This window comes from Xyrauchen texanus, chromosome 39 (genome assembly GCF_025860055.1).
Source record: "Xyrauchen texanus isolate HMW12.3.18 chromosome 39, RBS_HiC_50CHRs, whole genome shotgun sequence".
Classification (NCBI taxonomy): domain Eukaryota; kingdom Metazoa; phylum Chordata; class Actinopteri; order Cypriniformes; family Catostomidae; genus Xyrauchen; species Xyrauchen texanus.
In genome coordinates, this window is record NC_068314.1 from 8755059 (window position 1) to 8775945 (window position 20887).

General features: G+C 44.5%; 1 protein-coding gene across 1 annotated transcript in view; it reads left to right on the forward strand.

Annotated features, from left to right (window-relative positions):
- LOC127632459 (voltage-dependent calcium channel subunit alpha-2/delta-3-like) overlaps positions 1 to 20887 on the forward strand; it is a 92310-nt gene that overhangs the window by 62655 nt on the left and 8768 nt on the right. The window contains exons 18-29 of the mRNA XM_052111037.1: positions 3905 to 3988; positions 4386 to 4457; positions 4649 to 4710; positions 5000 to 5067; positions 11498 to 11543; positions 11664 to 11761; positions 12087 to 12180; positions 16815 to 16910; positions 17056 to 17177; positions 18298 to 18375; positions 18923 to 18984; positions 20579 to 20623. Of these exons, the coding sequence (XP_051966997.1) occupies positions 3905 to 3988; positions 4386 to 4457; positions 4649 to 4710; positions 5000 to 5067; positions 11498 to 11543; positions 11664 to 11761; positions 12087 to 12180; positions 16815 to 16910; positions 17056 to 17177; positions 18298 to 18375; positions 18923 to 18984; positions 20579 to 20623 (927 nt within the window). The remainder of the gene's footprint in view (positions 1 to 3904; positions 3989 to 4385; positions 4458 to 4648; positions 4711 to 4999; positions 5068 to 11497; positions 11544 to 11663; positions 11762 to 12086; positions 12181 to 16814; positions 16911 to 17055; positions 17178 to 18297; positions 18376 to 18922; positions 18985 to 20578; positions 20624 to 20887) is intronic.

Sequence of the window (20887 nt, forward strand, 5' to 3'; positions counted from 1 at the left end):
ATCAGCCTGTGGCACTGCTGAGGTGTTATGGAAGACCAAGATGCTTCAATAGCGGCCTTCAGCTCTTCTGCATTGTTTGGTCTCATGTCTCTCATCTTTCTCTTGGCAATGCCCCATGGATTCTCTATGGGGTTCAGGTCAGGCAAGTTTGCTGGCCAATCAAGCACAGTAATACCATGGTCATTGAACCAGGTTTTGGTACTTTTGGCAGTGTGGGCAGGTGCCAAGTCCTGCTGGAAAATGAAGTCAGCATCTCCATAAAGCTTGTCTGCTGAAGGAAGCATGAAGTGCTCTAAAATGTCCCGGTAGACGGCTGCGTTGACTCTGGACTTAATAAAGCACAGTGGACCAACACCAGCCAATGACATGGCTCCCCAAACCAACACAGACTGTGGAAACTTCACACTAGACTTCAAGCATCTTGGATTGTGTGCCTCTCCATTCTTCCTCCAGACTCTGGGACCTTGGTTTCCAAATGAGATGCAAAATTTGCTCTCATCAGAAAAGAGGACTTTGGACCACTGAGCAACAGACCAGTTATTTTTTTCTTTAGCCCAGGTAAGACATTTGACATTTGAAGTCCATGTCTAGGACCCGTCTGTGTGTGGTGTCTCTTGATGCAGTAACTCCAGCCTCAGTCCACTCCTTGTGAAGCTCCCCCACACATTTGAATGGCCTTTTCCTGACAATCCTCTCCAGGCTACGGTCATCCCTGCTGCTTGTGCACCTTTTTCTTCCACACTTTTCCCTTCCACTTAACTTTCTATTAATGTGCTTTGATACAGCACTTTGAGAACATCCAACTTCTTTTGCAATTACCTTTTGAGGCTTTCCCTCCTTGTGGAGGGTGTCAATGATGGTTTTCTGCACAACTGTCAGGTCAGCAGTCTTCCCCATGATTGTGAATTCAACTGAACCAGACTGAGAGACCATTTAAAGGCTCAGGAACCCTTTGCAGGTGTTTAGCTGATTAGAGTGTGACACTTTGAGCCTACAATACTGAACCTTTTCACAATATTCTAATTTTCTGAGATTCTGAATTTGGGGTTTTCATAAGAATCAAATAAAGGCTTGAAATATCTTACTTTGCTTGTAATGAGTCTATATAACATATTAGTTTCACCTTTTAAGTTGAATTACTGAAATTAATGAACTTTTGCACGATATTCTAATTTTTCGAGTTTCACCTGTAAGCATATTTAGTTCTGTACTAATTAAATATTCCATCCAATATTTGTAGTTGCTATGTATACTTTGTGTTTATTTGAGTATTGAGCTTAGTAACATGCTAACATAGAATCTATAGACTCTCAAGTCTCTCGCCTCCCGAGCCTCCCAGGGCTCCGCTTCTCAAGTCTCTCTAGTCTTCCAGGGCTCCTCCTCCCGAGCCTCCCAGGGCTCCGCCTCTCAAGTCTCTCGAGCCTCCCAGGGCTCCGCCTCTCAAGTCTCTCGAGCCACCCAGGGCTCCGCCTCCCGAGCCTCCTGCGGCTCCGCCTCCCGAGCCTCCTACAGCTCCGCCTCCCGAGCATCCTGAGCCTTCCACTGCTCCGCCCTTCGAGCCATCCAGGGCTCCGCCCCTCGAGCCTTCCTCGGCTCCGCCTCCCGAGCTTCCTACGGCTCTGCCCCCAGAGACTCCAGAGCCTTCTAGGGCTCCGCCTCTAGAGCATCCCACGGCGCCTCCTCCCTCGGCTCTGCCTTCAGAGCCTTCCAGGTCTCTGCCTCTGAAACCTCCTACGGCGTCACCTCCAGAGCCTTCCAGGCCTCCGCCTCTAGAGCCGCCTATGGCGCCACCTCCTATGGCTCCACCTCCCGAGCCTACAGAGCCTTCCAGGGCTTCGCCTCTAGAGCCTCCTACGGCGCCACCTTCCTTGGCTCCATCTCCTGAGCCTTCCTCAGCTCCACCTCCCGAGCCTTCCTCGGCTCTACCTCCTGAGCCTCCCATGGCTCTGCCTCCTGAGCCTCCCACGGCTCTGCCTCCTGAGCCTCCCACAGCTCCGCCTCCTGAGCCCCCCGAACCTTCCTCGGCTCCGCCTCCTGAGCCTCCCTCTGCTCTGCCTCTTGAGCCTCCCACGGCTCCGCCCCCTGATCCTCCAGAGCTTTCCATGGTTCCGCCTCCCTCGGCTCCGCCTCCTGAGCCTCACAAGCCTTCCTCGGCTCCGCCTCCTGAGCCTCCCACAGCTCCGCCTCCTGAGCCTCCTGAGCCTCCCACAGCTCCGCCTCTTGAGCCTCCAGAGCCTCCCACGACTCCGAATCCAGAGCCTTCTACGGTTCAACCTCCTGAGCCACCCATGTCTCTGCCACCTGGGTCTTCCATGGCTCCACACTCGGAGTTCCACATGGCTGTCCTGTGTCCTCCCCCCAGGCCTCCTGAACCTGTCCCTGTCCTATGGCCACCTCCCAGGCCTCCTGAACCTGTCCCTGCCCCTTGGACTTCCCGCCTGCCCCCTGTGCCCCCCTGGACTTCCTGCCTGCCCCCTGTGCCCCCTTGGACTGCCTTCTTGCCCCTTGTGCCCCCTTGGTCTGCCTGTCTGCCCCTTGTACCCCCTTGGACTGTCTGTTTGCCCCTGGTGCCCTCATTTTGTTTTTTGTCATTTATTTTTTTGCTAAAGGATCGTCTGGAATCCGATCCTTTGGGGGGGGATTCTGTCATGTTCACTGTTGTCTTTTATTTTTGTGCTTTTATGTTGAAGTTTAGTTTAGTTCCTGTATCCTGTTTGGGTTTTGTAGTCCTTTGTAGTTTCTTTTTATGATTGGTTCTCCATCCCTGATTGTTGCCCAAGGTGTCCCTCATACCCTTGTTTGTTCCTTTGTGTATTTAAACCCTACTGTTTCTCCATTCCCCTGTCGGTCGTTGAATGTTGATGTTTGTGCATATTTTTATAGTCTGTGTGTTTAAATCCTGTCGGTATTCCATTCCCCTGTCCCGTACTCTCCGTTGATGGTTTTTTCATGTTTATGTTGTTTTTTCCCATCGTGGATGTTTTATTTGTTCCAGTCTTGTTTGTCCTATTATTTTCAATTAAAGAACTGCACGTAGATCCGCACTCCTCGTCTGCCTTCACCTGCCTTCGTCTCTACGTTCATAACAGTAGGTGCCCTAAGTCAAGTCTCTTGTGTGCTTCATGCTAGGAACTTTATTAACATCTCTAAGTTACTGTTAACAGAGTTGCAGAATATGTTTTGCATTTCAATTCAGTCACTTTGGTTACAATTCAGCCTCAGAAGGGAGCTGCCATTTTCATTTATGTTCATGATAGGATATTTTTGCACTTCCTGAACAAATTTGTCATCTGTCACCTTGTTAGGGAAGGACAAACTGGAATATTTTTCCTGAGTTCAGCCATATAGTTTGAAATATTAAGTCGGTTTTATATTTTTTTTGTAGATAGCAAGACACCTCAGATTTGGAACAGAGCAATCAAATAACTGACCTTACTAAACCAATCTGGGCAATTACAAGAAAAAAAAGATGAATCTGACTAAAACGGTTACGGTAGTCAGATTAATTGAAACTACTCTCTATTTGTCTAAAATTGGCTGCTTAGAGACATTGTAAACTGTAACTAACATTAAACCATTGTTTGCAATCCTGCAACCCTGAAGTCCCCCAGCACTGCATATTTTTGATGTTCTCCTTATTTAACACACCTATAGTTTATATAATCAGCTCAAAAGTAGATGTTCCAATACCTTGTATGTATTTGATTATTGAGACACCTAAAATAAATGCAGTACAAGACAGGGGCCCCAAGTAGCAGGATTAAGAGACATTCTCTTCTACAAAACTCAGCCTAATGGCCTATATCACCATGTTTGTTTCTGTCTACATCATGTAACTCGTATCATCCCAGTTCCTAACTGACCTATTAAACACTTCTTTTCTTCTTTTTGTCTCTTCCTGCAGTACCAGGAGGGCCAGAAGAGGAAGAAGCCCAGTTACAGCAGTGTTGACCTCTCTGAGGTTGAATGGGAAGACACAGAGGATGTTGTATGGACCAGTTTATGCGTTTATTTGTACTGCACACAGCACAAGGGGCTGTTCACACTGAAGCGATTTTTGTGTTTGATATGTTTTTTTAATAGATTTTCTATGTAAAGATGCACTAGATATACTGTACGTCTTTGACTATTGATTCGAGTTTCATTGTTTTTTGTTGTTGTTTTTTTTCAGTGCAGGAGTGTTGATGTTTCAGACACTCTGTCAAGCTAAAAATAAAATTTAAAAACCTTTTGAGACACCTGCCCTTTTTTCTATTTCTAATCTGTTTAATCCTTTTCTAAGCACAAGGACATGATCAATGCGAACAGCCCCTTAGAGGTGTTTACTTACATCCTTTAAGTGAATGCATACTGCTTACCCTTTTCATCAATGTGTTTATTTGTAGTTGCGCACAGCAATGGTGAACAGACGAACTGGCACTTTTTCAATGGAAGTGAAAAGAACTGTGGACAAAGGGGTAAATCTAAAAAGATGAAATAAAGAATAAATGTTATCATTGTTTGCAAGAACAATCACAGTAGTAAATAAAATAACATAATAAAAACAGATTGACTAAGCAATGCATGATGTTTAGGTTTATAGCAACATTTTGAAAATACACCTCATACAGTACGAAGGCTAAATTTTACTTGATCTGTCCCCCACCAGAAACGTGTCCTGACAATGCACAATGATTATTACTACACTGATATTAAAGGAACTCCATTTAGGTAGGAGATGTCTGTTAATGACTTGTTTTTTTAATGGCAGTTTTTCATAACCATGGTAAGCTTTGGCTTGCTTATTTTAATTTAATTTAATTTAATTTAATTTAATTTAATTTAATTTAATTTAATACAATTCAAGTAAGCAAGCCAAAGGTGACTGGTAAAGAAAAACTTTTCATTTCATTGATCTCTGGACCCTAAATGTGATATTCTACATACAATGTATTTGTTTTTTAAGATTTAGGATATAAAATTGAGTAATTTGTTAACTTATTTTTTTTACGTTTTTCAGTGTAGGTGTGGCCCTCTCTCGAGGACATGGCAAATACTTCTTCAAGGGAAATGTTTCACTAGAAGCAGGTGAGAATTTTATTAGTTAACTTTATTAGTAGAAATAAATGAAGTATGGTCATTGCAAATAAAGTATTGTCATAGTAAAGTAAGTTATGAACATATCTTCAGAAGAACATAAATACAAATATAATAGAAAAATGTTTTATAATTTATTTGACATCTTACTTATTTTTGAAATTCAGTATAGGCAGATTAACAGGTCTGTAATAGTAAATCAGAGTTATATGTTCACCTAAAAGGAATTTGGGTAATTACAATTTATTTATTTGATCTTTCTGTTTTTCTGCTTCAACCTACCGGGACAGGGTCCTGGCCATTTCAACGGGTAGTACAGCGTTGTGGCAAGAGGGACACAACGTCTCGTTCCCTCCATCAGGGAATGGAGGTTACAACAGTAACCAAGATGTTCCCTATCTGTCACTCACTCAACGTTGTGTCGATGTAGTGACACTAGGGATCGCTATATGAAACGCCACAACTAGCTGAACTGTGTTACATGGACTGCCGGTGCAGGTGCAAGCAAGCCGCTGTGTGCCTAAGAGCAGGTGCATCAGGTCTGCACATTGCCTACCCCAACGCTCGAATAATGTCGCACGGTCGCCCTGGGCCAGCAGCAGCCTTTTTTCAGATTTTTTCTCCCCACAGAGTGAAACCTTTTTCGGCTGGGGACAGATGTCTTCACATCAGGCAAGGTGTTCTTTCCCAGGAGGGAAAGACACTGCAGAGACCATATCCTGCCTGAAGGGGAGGTTAATATTTGGCAAATACTCACATGGGCTTGCCAGCCGCACGTGGAAGAGGAGGAGCTCTACAAACACGGCGACCAGTGACATGGGAGCTCTGCCCCAAGGGAGATGCGGATTTATGAACAGGGAAACCGTACCGTGGAAAATATATCACAAGGGGTTACCACAGGTAACCAGCACCTACCCCAGTACAGGGCATCCTAGCACGTGTACTGGGCCCGGCTGCGAATTCCTCTGCCGAAATTGCCAGCCACAGGGATAGGTCATGAACTTGTGAATTCGCATGGGGGATAAAACGCACATCTTCCCCTCCAGGAGGTGAAAGGCGCTGTACGCAAGCGGTACACCTGGCCAGCAGCCCTGCATACTTACCTGTTTGTACATGACAACACACAGGACGAAACCAGCTAACTCTGAGATTATAAAATCTTGCGAAGGTTTTGGGTGTTGCCCAGCCTACTACTCTGCAGATATCTGCTAGAGAGGCGCCATTGGCTAGTGCTCAGGAGGACGCCACACTCCTCATGAAGTGTGCTCGTAATCACAAAGGGGAGGGCACGCCCTGGGCCTGGTATGCCAAAGTGATGGCATCCATGATCCAGTGGACAGCCTCTGTTTGGAGACAGCGTTCCCTTTCCGCTGTCCGCCAAAGCAGACAAAGAGCTGCTCAAAGCATCTAAAGCTCTGCGTGTGATCCAAGTAGATGCGCAAAGCATGCACTGGACACAGCAACGACACGGCTGGGTCTGCCTCCTCCCGGGGCAGAGCTTGCAGGCTCACCACCTGATCCCTAAAAGGGGTAGTGGGAACCTTGGGCACATAGCCCCGGTCAGGTCTCAAGACCACTTGAGAGCATTGTTGACAGAGAATGCCTGCAGTTCCCGAACCCTCTTGATGGACGTGAGCATAGTCAGGAGGGCAGTCTTCAATCAGAATCAGAATCAGAATCAGAATCTGAATCAGCTTTATTGCCAAATATGCTTACACATACAAGGAATTTGTCTAGGTGACAGGAGCTTCCAGTCAACAACAATACAAACAATACCAAAAACAGCAGCAAGACATAGGTAATTAAAACAAAAAAGAACACAAAATAAATAATTATACATATACGTACATACACTCACCTTCATACATACCCACATACACACGTAGTGCAAATCTAATACAATCAGTTATATAAAGAACAAAAACCTGTATATTATGTACAGAGCAATGTAAGTAATGGCAGAAGTGGATAAGTAAATTTAAATTAAAAATAAACTGTGTATTGCACATAATTATTGCTCAATGGGGCAATTTAATTGTTCATTAGATGGATGGCCTGAGGGAAAAAACTGTTCCTGTGTCTGACGGTTCTGGTGCTCAGTGCTCTGAAGCGCCGGCCAGAAGGCAACAGTTCAAAAAGTTAGTGGGCAGGGTGAGTGGGGTCCAGAGTGATTTTACCAGCCTTTTTCCTCATTCTGGAAGTGTATAGTTCTTGAAGGGGGGGCAGGGGGCAACCAATAATCCTCTCAGCAGACCGAACTGTCCTTTGTAGTCTTCTGATGTCTGATTTTGTAGCTGCACCAAACCAGACAGTTATTGAAGTGCAGAGGACAGACTCAATGACTGCTGAGTAGAACTGTTTCAGCAGCACTGGTGGCAGGTTGAACTTCCTCAGCTGGCGAAGGAAGTACAACCTCTGCTGGGCCTTTTTCACAATGGAGTCGATGTGTATCTCCCACTTCAGGTCCTGTGAGATGGTAGTGCCCAGGAACCTGAATGACTCCACTGCTGCCACAGTGCTGTTTAGAATGGTGAGGGGGGACAATGTTGGGGTGTTCCTCCTAAAGTCCACAAACTGTTTTGAGCGTGTTCAGCTCCAGGTTGTTTTGACTGCACCAGACAGCCAGCCGTTCAACCTCCTTTCTATATGCAGACTCATCATCATCTCGGATGAGGCCGATTACAGTGGTGTCGTCTGCAAACTTCAGGAGCTTGACAGAGGGGTCCTTGGTGGTGCAGTCATTGGTGTACAGGGAGAGGAGTAGTGGGGAGAGCACACATCCCTGGGGGGCACCAGTGCTGATGGTACAGGTGGTGGAAGTGAATTTTCCCTGCCTCACAAGCTGCTGCCTGTCCGTCAGAAAGCTGGTAATCCACTGACAGGTAGAGGTGGGAACAGGGAGTTGGTTTAACTTATTCCGGAGTATATCTGGTATAATTGTGTTGAAAGCCGAGCTGAAGTCCACAAAAAGCATCCTTACGTATGTCCCCGGTCTGTCCAGATGTTGCAGGATATGATGCAAACCCATGTTGACTGCATCATCCACAGACCTGTTTGCTCGATAAGCAAATTGAAGGGGGTCCAGAAAGGGTCCAGTGATGTCCTTCAGGTGGGCCAACACCAGTCTCTCAAATGACTTCATGACCACAGATGTCAGGGCGACAGGTCTGTAGTCATTAAGTCCTGTGATTTTAGGTTTCTTAGGGACGGGGATAATGACTGAGCTTTTGAAGCAGCATGGGACTTCACACTGCTCCAGTGATCTATTGAAGATCTGAGTGAAGATGGGGGCCAGTTGGTTAGCACAGGAACGAAGGCAAGCTGGTGAGATGCCATCTGGTCCTGGAGCCTTCCTTGTCCTTTGCTTCCGAAAGACACGGCACACATCGTCCTCACAGATCTTGAGTGCAGGTAGTGTAGCAGGAGGGGGAGGAGGGGGGTTGCAGAAGGTGTTAATGGTTGTGTGAAATGAAGGTCCGAGTGCATGTGGGGTGTGAAATCGGGCCTTTCAAATCTGCAGTAAAACACATTCAGGTCGTCAGCCAGTCGTTGGTCCGCCACAGGGTCGGGGGTAGGAGTCCTGTAATTAGTAAATTGTTTCAGGCCACTCCACACTGATGCAGGGTCGTTAAGTGAAAACTTGCTTTTCAGCTTCTCAGAGTAGCTTCTTTTAGCCACTCTGATTTCCTTATTCAGTGTGTTCCTGGCCTGATTATACAAGACGCTATCCCCACCCCTGTAAGCCGCCTCTTTGGCATGACGAAGCTGTCTGAGTTTTCCTGTGAACCATGGTTTATCATTGTTGAATGACAAAAATGTCCTAGTAGGGATGCACATATCCTCACAGAAACTGATGTATGATGTAACAGTATCTGTGAGCTCGTCCAGGTCTGTAGCTGCAGCTTCAAAAACACTCCAATCAGTGCAGTCAAAGCAGGCTTGTAGTTCCAGCTCTGCTTCAATAGTCCATCTCCTTATAGTCCTTACAACTGGCTTTGTTGATTTTAATTTCTGCCTGTAGGTCGGGAGAAGATGAACCAGACAGTGATCAGAGAGTCCCAAAGCTGCACGTGGGACAGAGCGATATGCATCCTTTATAGCAGTGATCCAATATATTCCTGTCTCTGGTGGGGCATGTAATGTGCTGTCTGTATTTGGGCAGTTCGCGTGTGAGATTTGTTTTGTTAAAGTCCCAATAATAATGACTGAGTCCGGGTATTGTTGTTCTGTGTCTGAGATTTGATCAGCCAGCTGTTGCAGCGCTAAGTTACCAGACGCGTTAGGAGGAATGTAAACACTCACCAGAATAAACGAAGAAAACTCCCGCGGCAAGTAGAACGGCTTACAGTTAATAAAGAGCGCTTTCAGATTAGGACAGCACATCCTCTTTAGTGTTGTTACATCTGTACACCAACTTTCGTTGATGTAAAAGCATGTTCCACCGCCTCTCGTTTTCCCCGTTAACTCCGCGATGCGATCCGCTCTGAACAGCTGGAAGCCCGGCAGATGTAATGCGCTGTCCGGAATGGCTTCTCTCAGCCAGGTTTCAGTGAAGCACAGTGCAGCAGAGTTTGAGGTCCTCCCTCATGGGAACTCGCGAGGGAGGGGATGCCCGCTGTACAGTTGAGGTTGCACAGGATGTAAGTGGCCCGCATCGACTTCAGACGCTACTGACTCCAGAGGAGGAGACGTCGGGTGAGTTGCGACGTGCGATGTGAGTGTAAGCCGCCTTGGCGGTTTATATACGCTACCATCGCCATCATGGAGACTGAATCTAACTCCACCCCAAGAAAAGAGATGCTCTGAACCAGTAAGAGCTTGCTCTTTTCCCAGTTGACCCAAAGCCCCATCCGGCTGAGGTGCCTGAGCACCAGATGGGAGCATCGAGGAAGCGGACCTTGTCAGCGTTCTTCATTTCGACCAGATTCAGACATAGGTGGTGCTCCTGGACCACCAAGGTGGACATCGCCTACCCGAGTGCCCGTGCCATGACCTTCATTGCCCAGAGGGTGAGATCAGTCGCCAAGCAAAGCTCCTGCATCACTTTGGGGTCAGGACTACCCATGTGCAGCTCTTTCAATGCCTTGGCCTGGTGTACTTGCAGGAGGGTCTTGGCATGCTGTGTGGAGGCGGCCTGTCCAGCGGCACTGTAAGCTTTGGCCACCAAAGACTTAAAGGCCCTGGACAGGAGCTTCGGGCGATTCTGTCAGGTGGCTGTGTTTTGTGGGCACAAGTGCACCGCAACTGCCTTATCCACCTGAGGAATCTCTGTATACCCCCTGACCTCCCCACTATCGAGTGTAGTGACAGCGGATGAACCCAGAAGTCGGGTCCGGACAGTAAAAGGTGCCAGCCACAACTTTGAGTTCTTTGTGCACATCCGTGAAGAATGGGAACGGGGCATGGCCGTGAGTGCCACACCGAACCCAGGAACCAATCATCAATCTGTGAGGGCTCAGTGCCTGACACTCATGACAGCCCGGGCAAGCATGTCGGTCAGCTCTGCATCAGCCTCAGACAGCGTACTGGGGAATGGGAGGTCCGTGGGTGATTACCCGATGGAAGCACTGCCAGTGGGGTCCCCGTATGTAGAAGGAAGAAGGAAAGCCGTGAACGCAATGTTGCCATGGTCATGTTCTCACAGTGAGAACATGAACCATCCATGAATGCTGCCTCAACGTGACCTCAACAGCGCTCGTGGCCATCAGAGGTAGAGAGATAGTGACCAAATCCAGGAACTACACACAGACGGAAAGGCATCTTTAAAGAGACGCTCTTCATCAGTGCGCACTCTTTTAGATGAATATATACTATTTTCTGCAAGAATATATACTCTTTCAGCTGTCGAAGCGCCCAGGGACTCTGCATCAATCACGCAGTGGGGGAGAAAGCTGCTGAAATGCTCCATATATCCAACAGCATACTCTTCCGGTTGTGAGGTGAATGGAACGGCAGTGGAACTCACTGCTCAACACCTCTCAGCTTTGAAGAAGAAATCTGAATGAGTGGTTGGGGGGTGGCATGCAAATTCCACTTGCCACGTCCCATTGGCCTTTTCTCAAATATCAGAGGTGTTTGGGGCTCCCAAGAGCGACCCTTAGTGTCACTACATAGACAAAACGTCAAGTGAGTGACAGATAGGGAACCAGATTACAACTCCTAGATGAAATTTGCCAGTGAATATGTGGTGCTAAATTTTAAGATGTCTCCTCTGTAGGTGAACTGACATCTATTTACTTGAGATCTACTTCTCCTCTGAAATGTAATTCCATTTTCATCCTGAATACCTGTTAGTGCCCTTTCTTGACAACACTCCTATTTGAGAGACAGAATCTGCTCTCTCTCTCTTTCTCTCTGTCTTTCTTTCTCTCACTCATCTATTCACTCTGCAAACACCTAATTTGTAATCCCCACCGTTTAGGTCTACATAACTTGGAGCAGCCAGACGTTGCCCTTGCTGATGAATGGTAAGATCTATCACACTTTTACTAATAGTCAAGATATAGTAAAGACAGCAAGTGATAAGTTACAACCTTCACACAAGTGAATATATTGTATCCTTTTTGTTTTGTATATTTCTATCTCAGGACGTACTGTAACACAGATGAGCACCATGAACATCGTCACCTGACTCAAGTTCAGGCCATCAAAATGTACATGACCAACCGTAAACCACACCTCAAGTGTAAGCACTACTTTTGCGCATTTTTTATATGAATAAATCTCAACATCAAATTCAGATCAGTTTTAACCTATAACCTGAAAATATCAAACCAGCTAGGTGTTAAAACCAGATTATTAAAAAATACTGTAAAGACTTTTAGATTGTCAATAAAATTAGCAGTACACAAACTTTACTGCAGTGTAGCAGTTTTTCCTGCAACACATTGTCATAATGTCCTTCCTCTCGATTTTTGTATTTGATTACAAATTGCATCAGTTTTCTCCATTAAATTTAGTGTCCAGAGAGTATTGGGGAGATTGTTAATGTCCTCTATTGCTTGTTGTAGGTGACAGAGAGCTGATTCAGCAAGTTTTGTTTGATGCCGTGGTAACTGCGCCTTTAGAAGCGTACTGGACAGGACTGGCTCTCAATAAGTCTGAGTGAGTTTAGACTTGTTCTCCTTATTAGTTTGATAAGTAATATTAAGTCTTGTTTAGTGACTATAAGTCAACTTGAAATCAAATTTGACACTATTTTCTTTCTTAATACATGTTCATATTGTGCGTTCAAGTTCGTTCTTACAAGGTCGTAAAACATCAAATTTATGTTAAGTGCGTTGTTATGCGAGTAGGCAGGAAGATTTTTTCTTACCAATGCAACAAATTGAAGAGCAAAGCCATGCATTAGATGTGTAATTAATGCTTTATCTATCTATTTTATCAAACTAGCACAGCTACATATGATGGGAAATGTGGTTTTGTTGCAATATACGCTGCATATACCAGCTAAAGTCTTATTTTCATTGATATTTTAAAGTTTCATTGTTATTCTTCATTAACAGTACAAAAAATGCATACAAACTAAACGGCAGTGAAAATCCTCAAGTAAAATTAAATGATTACCAATAACAATTTGCTTCCACAATGATTCTATAATCGACACGCACCCAACTCAGAGTTGGGACTGAAAGAAAATCCTGCTTGTAATTACAATTTTGTTGTGGCATTCATGTGCACTCAACTTGTATATATGATTACTATGACATGACTTGAAGGCACCATTCATCTTATTTTCAACATTTCATTGGTGTACGTTATTCCAAAGAAATAAAGGTGTGACTTTGTAATCTTTCAACAATATATCAATTCCTTTGTCTCTGAAACAACTTACAATTTCAGCTGACATTATCAAGCCCTCTTATTTTTCAATCCCTCCCCTCTAACTACCTGTCATATAGTGACCAATTTTCATGATTTAATAAATTCTTGATTTATAAAATCAATTCATCAAATAAATGTTTTTTCTCTCTGAATATCCCGGAAAGAGGTCTGCTACCCGGACAAACTGTCAGGCATCAGGCCAGGTTCGGGTCAGTTTTTCAAGTATAACTTCGGGTTAGGGGCATCTTGCACAGAACCGCCTTAGTTTTTAGACAATGTGTCAAGTTAAAAAGAACTTACATTTTTAAAACCGTATCTCGAAGCATCAACATACGGTTTCATTCGTAAAACTGTGTTTAGCTTTTTTAGCGCAGGTTCCACAAAGATTCGATGTTCTGAATAAGATTGCAAAGAGGACATCATGTGGTTTTTACACTATAACGTATGATTCAAGTTTGTTTTTCACAAAGCAAAGTTTCAGCACTTGATAAACAGAAAGCCAATTTATTTCCCCTTCCTGCCCTGATGTGCTAAGGGGCCTCCATGCCTTGTTATAACTGTGCATGTTTACCGCTACCATACTGTTACAAATGTTGCCTATGATGCTTAAATAAAATACAGCCTATTGCTACAAATGTATTTTTATAAAGAGAATGAGCACTTTCTGGTTCGGATCGAAAATATGACATACTGGTCAGATCGGGTCACACTGTCTTGGGTTCTGTCACGAATGACGGTGAAGGTAGGCACGGGACAAGAGATCTACTTGCAGCGGAATCTTTTATTAAATCACAAAACAAAACACGAGCAAAGAAAACATCCACGAGGGGAAAAAGGGTAAAACAAAACACGGAGGGCATACAAAGGGTTAACCAAACACGGAGAGCATACCAAGGGTTCCACGGGCGAAAACAAAGACCAAGAGCACGGATAACAGACGTCCACATACATCAAAGACCGACAAGGGAAAGGAGAAACAGACACGGTTAAATACACGAACACAATGAAGACTCAACGAGACACAGGTGAGAACAATGAAGAGTGCAGGCAGTGAGAGGGGCCGGGAATTGTGGGAATTGCAGTTTTACACTCGGACAGTGAGACTACAGGCGGACAACAGGGAAAACGTGACATGGAATGGGAGCGGTGACAGGTGAGAAGGAAAACACGGAGCAGACCAGGAAACATGACATAAACGTGATGGGTGAAAACAGAGAACATAGGACAGACAACACCAGAACGTTACATAATCCCCCCTCAAAAGGACCGGATTCCAGACAGTCCTAAGAGACAGGAGGGAAGAACCAACAGGAATAAACAGATGTACAGGGCGAGAGGGGCTAGAAGGGAGGAAAAACAAACAGACCAAAGGGGACACAAGGCACACAAAGACAGAGTAAGGAGGTACACAGAACAATTAGGCAATCCATGGGGGCACAGGGGGAAAGGCAGTCCACGGGGGCAAGAAGGGAAATGAGACAGTCCACGGGGGCACAAGGGGCAGACTGGAAGACCAGGGAGGCCGAGAGGGCAGGTAAGCAGTTTCTGGGGGTGTGTGAAGGGAACCGGGTCAGGTGGTCTGGGGGGCGTCCACCGGGTAGGGACAGGTTTAGGAGGCCAGGGAGGTTTCGACCGGGCAAGGACAGGTTTGGGTGGCCCGGGAGCTGGCCGAAAGGCAAGGGCCGGTTCAGGGGGCCTGGGAGGTGGCCACAGGACAGGGACAGGTCGAGGAGGTCTGGGAGGTGGCCGCCGAACAGGGGCCAGTTCAGGGGACCTGGGATGTGGCTCCAGGACAGGGACAGGCTTAGGTGATCTAGGAGGTGGCCATAGGGCTCGGGCTGGTTCAAGGGGCCTGGGAGGAAGAGTGGCCACTAGGGGAGCTGGCGGAGCCAAGGAGGACTTCTGAGACGGAGCAGTCGAAGACTTGGGTGGTGGCGCCGAAGGAGGCGCAGGCAAGGCCGCAGGAGACCCTGGGGGCGGAGCTGCAAGGGGCTCTGGAGATAAAGCTGAGGGAGGCTCAGGAGGCGGAGCTGAGGGAGGCTCTGGGGCCTCAGGAGGCGGAGCTGAGGGAGGCTCTGGAGGCTCAGGAGGCGGAGCTGAGGGAGGCTCTGGGGCCTCAAGGGGCAGAGCAGAGGGAGGCTCAGGAGGCGGAGTCGAGGCAGGCAGAGCCGAGGAAGGTTCGAGGGGCTCAGGAGGCGGAGCCGTGAGAGGCTCAGGAGGCAGAGCCATGGGAGGCTCAGGAGGCAGAGCCGTGGGAGGCTCAGGAGGCAGAGCCGAGGGAGGTGGCGCTGTAGGAGGCTTGGAAGGCGGAGGCCTGGAAGGCTCTGGAGGTGGAGCCGAGGGAGGCTCAGGAGGTGGAGCCGAGGAAGGCTCAGGAGGTGGCGCCGAGGAAGGTGGCGCCGTAGGGGCCCTTAGGGGCGGAGCCGTAGGAGGCTCAGGAGGCGGAGGCTACAGGCGCTGGCTCAGGGACGGTCGAGGCTACAGGCGCTGGCTCAGGGACGGTCGAGGCTACAGGCGCTGGCTCACTGACTTCAGGGGCGACAGGCTCGCTCACAGTGATGTGCGTAGGCGTGGCAGGCGTGGGCGCTGGCTCGCTGACCGTGGCAGGCGTAGGCTGGAGAGCGGAGGCTTTCATTCTCCTCCTTCTCCGGGCGGAAGAAGTTGGCTGCACTGGCTCATCGATCCGGGAAGGCAGGGGCTCAGGCTCGACAGCCGGAAACACGAGGAGTGGTTCCTCGGGTGCGAGTTTTCTGAGGGTGAGACTCACGTACTCCCTCCACGTGTGCTCTCCGAATTCCGGCGCTTCCCGCCACTGGGCTGATGATAACCCGCCCCGGTAGATGAGCTTCAGGGAAGCGTCGTCGAACCCGGTGTGGATGGCGACCATGGAGAAGAGCCGTGAGTACTCGCGAACGGGAAAACCTGCATGGGCCAGTGTGGTGAAAACCGCTGCTAGATCCATTTGCGGTCGGTCTTTCTGTCTGTTTCTCCTTTCCCTTGTCGGTCTTTGATGTATGTGGATGTCTGTTATCCGTGCTCTTGGTCTTTGTTTTCGCCCGTGGAACCGTTGGTATTCTGTCACGAATGATGGTGAAGGTAGGCACGGGACAAGGGATCTACTTGCAGCAGAATCTTTTATTAAATCACAAAACAAAACACGAGCAAAGAAAACATCCACAAGGGGAAAAAGGGTAAAACAAAACACGAAGGGCATACAAAGGGTTAACCAAACACGGAGAGCATACCAAGGGTTCCATGGGCGAAAACAAAGACCAAGAGCACGGATAACAGACGTCCACATACATCAAAGACCAACAAGAGAAAGGAGAAACAGACACGGTTAAATACACGAACACAATGAAGACTCAACGAGACACAGGTGAGAACAATGAAGAGTGCAGGCAGTGAGAGGGGCCGGGAATTGTGGGAATTGCAGTTTTACGCTCGGACAGTGAGACTACAGGCGGACAACAGGGAAAACGTGACATGGAATGGGAGCGGTGACAGGTGAGACGGAAAACACGGAGCAGACCAGGAAACATGACATAAACGTGATGGGTGAAAACAGAGAACATAGGACAGACAACACCGGAACGTTACAGGTTCCCAGGCTGTGCAGACCTCTAATCCTCTTTCATACATGTTATGGAAGTAAAATGGGTCGTAAATGGCGTTCATGTTGAAAAGCTGTAAATATCTTTCCAATACTTCATAACGTCCTTTTATAAGCAGTCACATGACACATTTGCTCCTGTAGAGTCTGTTAGATTTATGATAATGCTTATAATGTGAACTATTTTTTTTTTTTTTCAAATTTATTCAGATCCTCCTGTTTTTGTGGATTTGACCATTCATAAACCATCTTACAATATAAACGTCTCGTCCAAAACTGATTTATTTGTGATTTTTACCAGGAACTCTGATAAAGGGATTGAGATCGCCTTTCTTGGCACCCGCACTGGTCTGTCCAGAACCAACCTATTTGTGGTGCCAGAACAACTGTCCAATCAGTGAGTCTTAATGCAAGTGATTGACCTATGACAGATTCTGATCTCATTCTGCTAGCCATTTAAAAATCCTCCTGGCATAACCAATGAAAAATTAAGAAATCTAATAAACAAGTGAGTGCAATGTCTTCCTTGCATGTATTTGCAGAGATTTCCTGACTGCTAAAGATAGAGAGGGTGTTTTCAATGCTGATCACTTTCCTTTGTGGTACAAAAGAGCTGCAGAGCAGGTTCCAGGCACCTTTGTTTACTCAATTCCCTTTAGTTCAGGTAAGATGTTCAAGTACAGAAATGCACACCCAAAGCTCTGTTTTCTGTTATCTAATGATCATTTCATGCAGTGGGGTAAAAAAGGCATTTCTCTGAAATTGGTGGCTTGTAATGAGTGGAAAAAGGATTTTAATAGAGTCCTCATTTCATGTGATATGCACATATTTCATATGATATGCACATGCAGAAAAACACTGCCTTTTATCTCCCACCTGGTGAAAATCATAAGCAATTTTTGATAAGAAAATTAATAGCACACCTCTCCTCAACAAGCTGCATGATTTGAGGTATCATTCATGCCTGTAGCACAACCTTGTGGAATTAATTTGACGCATAATAACTACGTTTAGAGGTTTCTTCGAAATTTTAATCCTTAACCCTGTGTACAAGCAATAGTAATAAGGATGCCCCCCTTAGCCAACACCTCTAATTATAACAATTATCAGCAATAATCTTACCAGCACAGCTCCACCACACATCTTTGCTTGGTTTTTGCATTGATCATTGTTTAACGTGAACATGTTTCAGCTGGATCTTAAGAATTGCAGTTTTATGACACACCAGTAAATAGGCTGTATATAATGATTTAATAGCGTGCCTGTGTATATCGAACGCCTGTGGTTTGTTACTATAGCTACACTGTACTGCTTTCCTCTTACAGGCTGTCTGCTTATCCCTCTTTTCTTCGCCTGTAATTAATGTGCCCTACTTTTACATCCACACACTATGTGTGTGTGTGTGTGTGTGTGAGAGACAGATCAGGATCATTACATCCCACTCAACAGATCTCGTTGAGTCCTTATCACAAAGACAGTGTGATCTTTCGTCTTCTCTCAGATCAAACGCTCTCTCGTCTGCATGTACCGCTGTAAATTAACTCTATTTTTTTTCATGTAACTGAGTGTTTGTTTCAATCCATGCTGCTTTTGATCTCAATATGCAAACTAAGAAGCATGCCTTGATGCAATTAGGCTTATAAATATTTATGCAAATTAATGACGCCATCTTGTGGTGGAAATAAATAATAGAACACACTCTTTGAAGGATTGTTGACTTGACCAGTTTGCATGTTCTGTGATTTTGGAGAGTATTTATGTTAAATTGTGTTATTTCTTTCAAGGAGGAGAAAATAAAAGTGTAGTTTTGGCGAGCACTGCTATCCAGTTACTAGATGACAGGAAGTCTCCTATAGTGGCAGGTGGGCATGTTTACATGAGGTCTTCTTATGGCAAAGCAAGAAGAATATGTTAATGTACACTACTAAATGTTTATGTTTATCATAATCTTAAAAATACTTTTCAATCTAAAGGCATATATTTAAATGATTGAAATTATTTTTATAGACAAATATAAATTGTGCCTGCGAGCAAATTTGTTTAAAACAACTTTTTAAATGATTTCTTTTAAGCTTTTTCTGTGTTGGTTTGTGTGTGTGCGCAAAGAGTAGTTACTTTGAAGAAGCTAAAATATAAGTTTAAAATTTGTTTTGTTATTTTACATTATACAATTACCATTGTATAGTTGAATTGTATGTTTGAAATACATACAAGTTATTTCATAGTTTGGGTGACTTCACTATTATTGTAAAATTTAGTAAAGACAGAGTAAGAATACAAAAATTAGCAGTTATGTCTGAACTTTTGACTGGTAGTGGATATATGTTATATATTGTTAAATTACACTGAACACAGTTTAACGTCATTATACCAAATGTGTTTTTGTGTATTTTTTTTTAACACCCAAAGCTGTGGGAATTCAAATGAAGCTGGAATTCTTTCAGAGAAAATTTTGGACTGCCAGTAGACAGGTAAGAACTCAAATATGCTCATATATATTTGGGCTGTCAATCTATAAAAATGTAATTGAATTAACTACATGACTTGCTAAGTGATATATATATATATATATATATATGAAAGTGGCTGTGTTTTTAGGACTCTATGTCAAGTTAAATGTAGTTGAAACTTTGAAAATGGCATCCCGAGACCCCTATTGTTGTGCTTTATCCAGCTGTCTGTCCGTTGTAAAAAAGAATCTGCAGAGAATCTGTGACCATGGTCTCATTCAGTCTCTGTCTGTAAGGGTTTGTTGATGCACACTGACTGCCCCCTGCTGACGATGCTTGTAAGAGCAAAGAGCACTAAGGAGGTGCACTATTTGTGGCTAAAACTTAAAATTGCAAGCAATTGGCAGAAGAACACTTTACATAAGGTGTGTTTCGACACTGCTCTTCTGGCCGATGAATCTCATGATTTGAGCTTACCTGAACATCGCCTGTGATCGTGACTATAGAGATATTCAGAGTCATAACATGCTATTTTCATGTTGATATTATGTTATTGGATTAAACATTTAAAACCAAAATATTGGTTTGATGAAGATATACAACACTCGTATTTAAATATTTTATGACACTACACTCAAAGCAGAACAGGGGACTCAATCGTCACCAGTTACTAGTATATATCAAAATTATTATCTGTTTTATCTACTATTAATGTTTGTATTGTACTACACTTATCAATTTAAGGGCTGATACAAGCTCAATGGAATACTTTATTATTTTATTTTATATTGTACAGCCTCAGTTGATGCATTACTGCTATGAAATTGGTTCATTATAAACATTATAACATAATAAACAACTTGAGATGAGATGAGAATACATTTCATATGAAACTACCTTATAGTAACTTGGACATAGTGGCTTTTAAACAGACAGAAAAGGACAAGAGCTAGCTTGTGCATTTCTGTGACTGGGACAAGAGAAATGAGAAAACAGTGGCACACGGGTCAGGGGGCACGATTAATAACATTTTGATGCGTTATTTTTTTATATAATTAATCGCACTATATTAATAAATTAAATAGACAGCCCTGATATCTATATATATATATATATTTTTTTTTGTTAACATACATAAAATATATGTACATAATTAACAATACTGAGATACAGTAAGTTATACTTTGTTATTCTAAACTTATTTTAACTCCATATCAGAATCAGCTTTACTGCCAAGTATGCTTACACATACAAGGAATTTGTCTTGGTGACAGGAGATTCCAGTGCACAACAATACAAAAACAGCAACAAGACATAGATAATAAAAAATTTAAAAAGAAGAAGAAGAAAAATAAATAATTATACATATACTTACATACACTCAGACACACACCTTCATACATACCCACATACACACACGTAGTGCAAATCTAATACAAATCCGTTTTAATAACAAAAATACAGTATATTATGTACAGTACAATGTATGTAATGGCAGAAGCAGATATGTTGGATAATATAAATGGCCACATGGGTTAAAATGGATTTAAGAAACTATATGCAAATGGAATGCATTTTATGCAGTTGCTTCAACCTTTTGTATCTGCCCATACAGTGTAATGCTTTGGATGGCAAATGCATCATCAGTTGTGATAATGAGGTAAATGTGTTTCTCTTTTTCTCTCCCTTTGGCCATTTTTCCAATGATGGAACTCACCAAATGGCCTGTATTCAAAACGCACTCATTATAAATGGGGAAGTTTGAACGTGACAGAGCTACTAAATGAGCTGGCTCTTCCTGTATGATGTGTGACATGCTCTATGCCCTGAAGGTCTAGATTAGAGTGCCTTTAAATATTCATTGTAGTATTAAGCCACTCTTAATAAAACAGGAATGCTTTTACTGTTTTAATGCACTTATGTG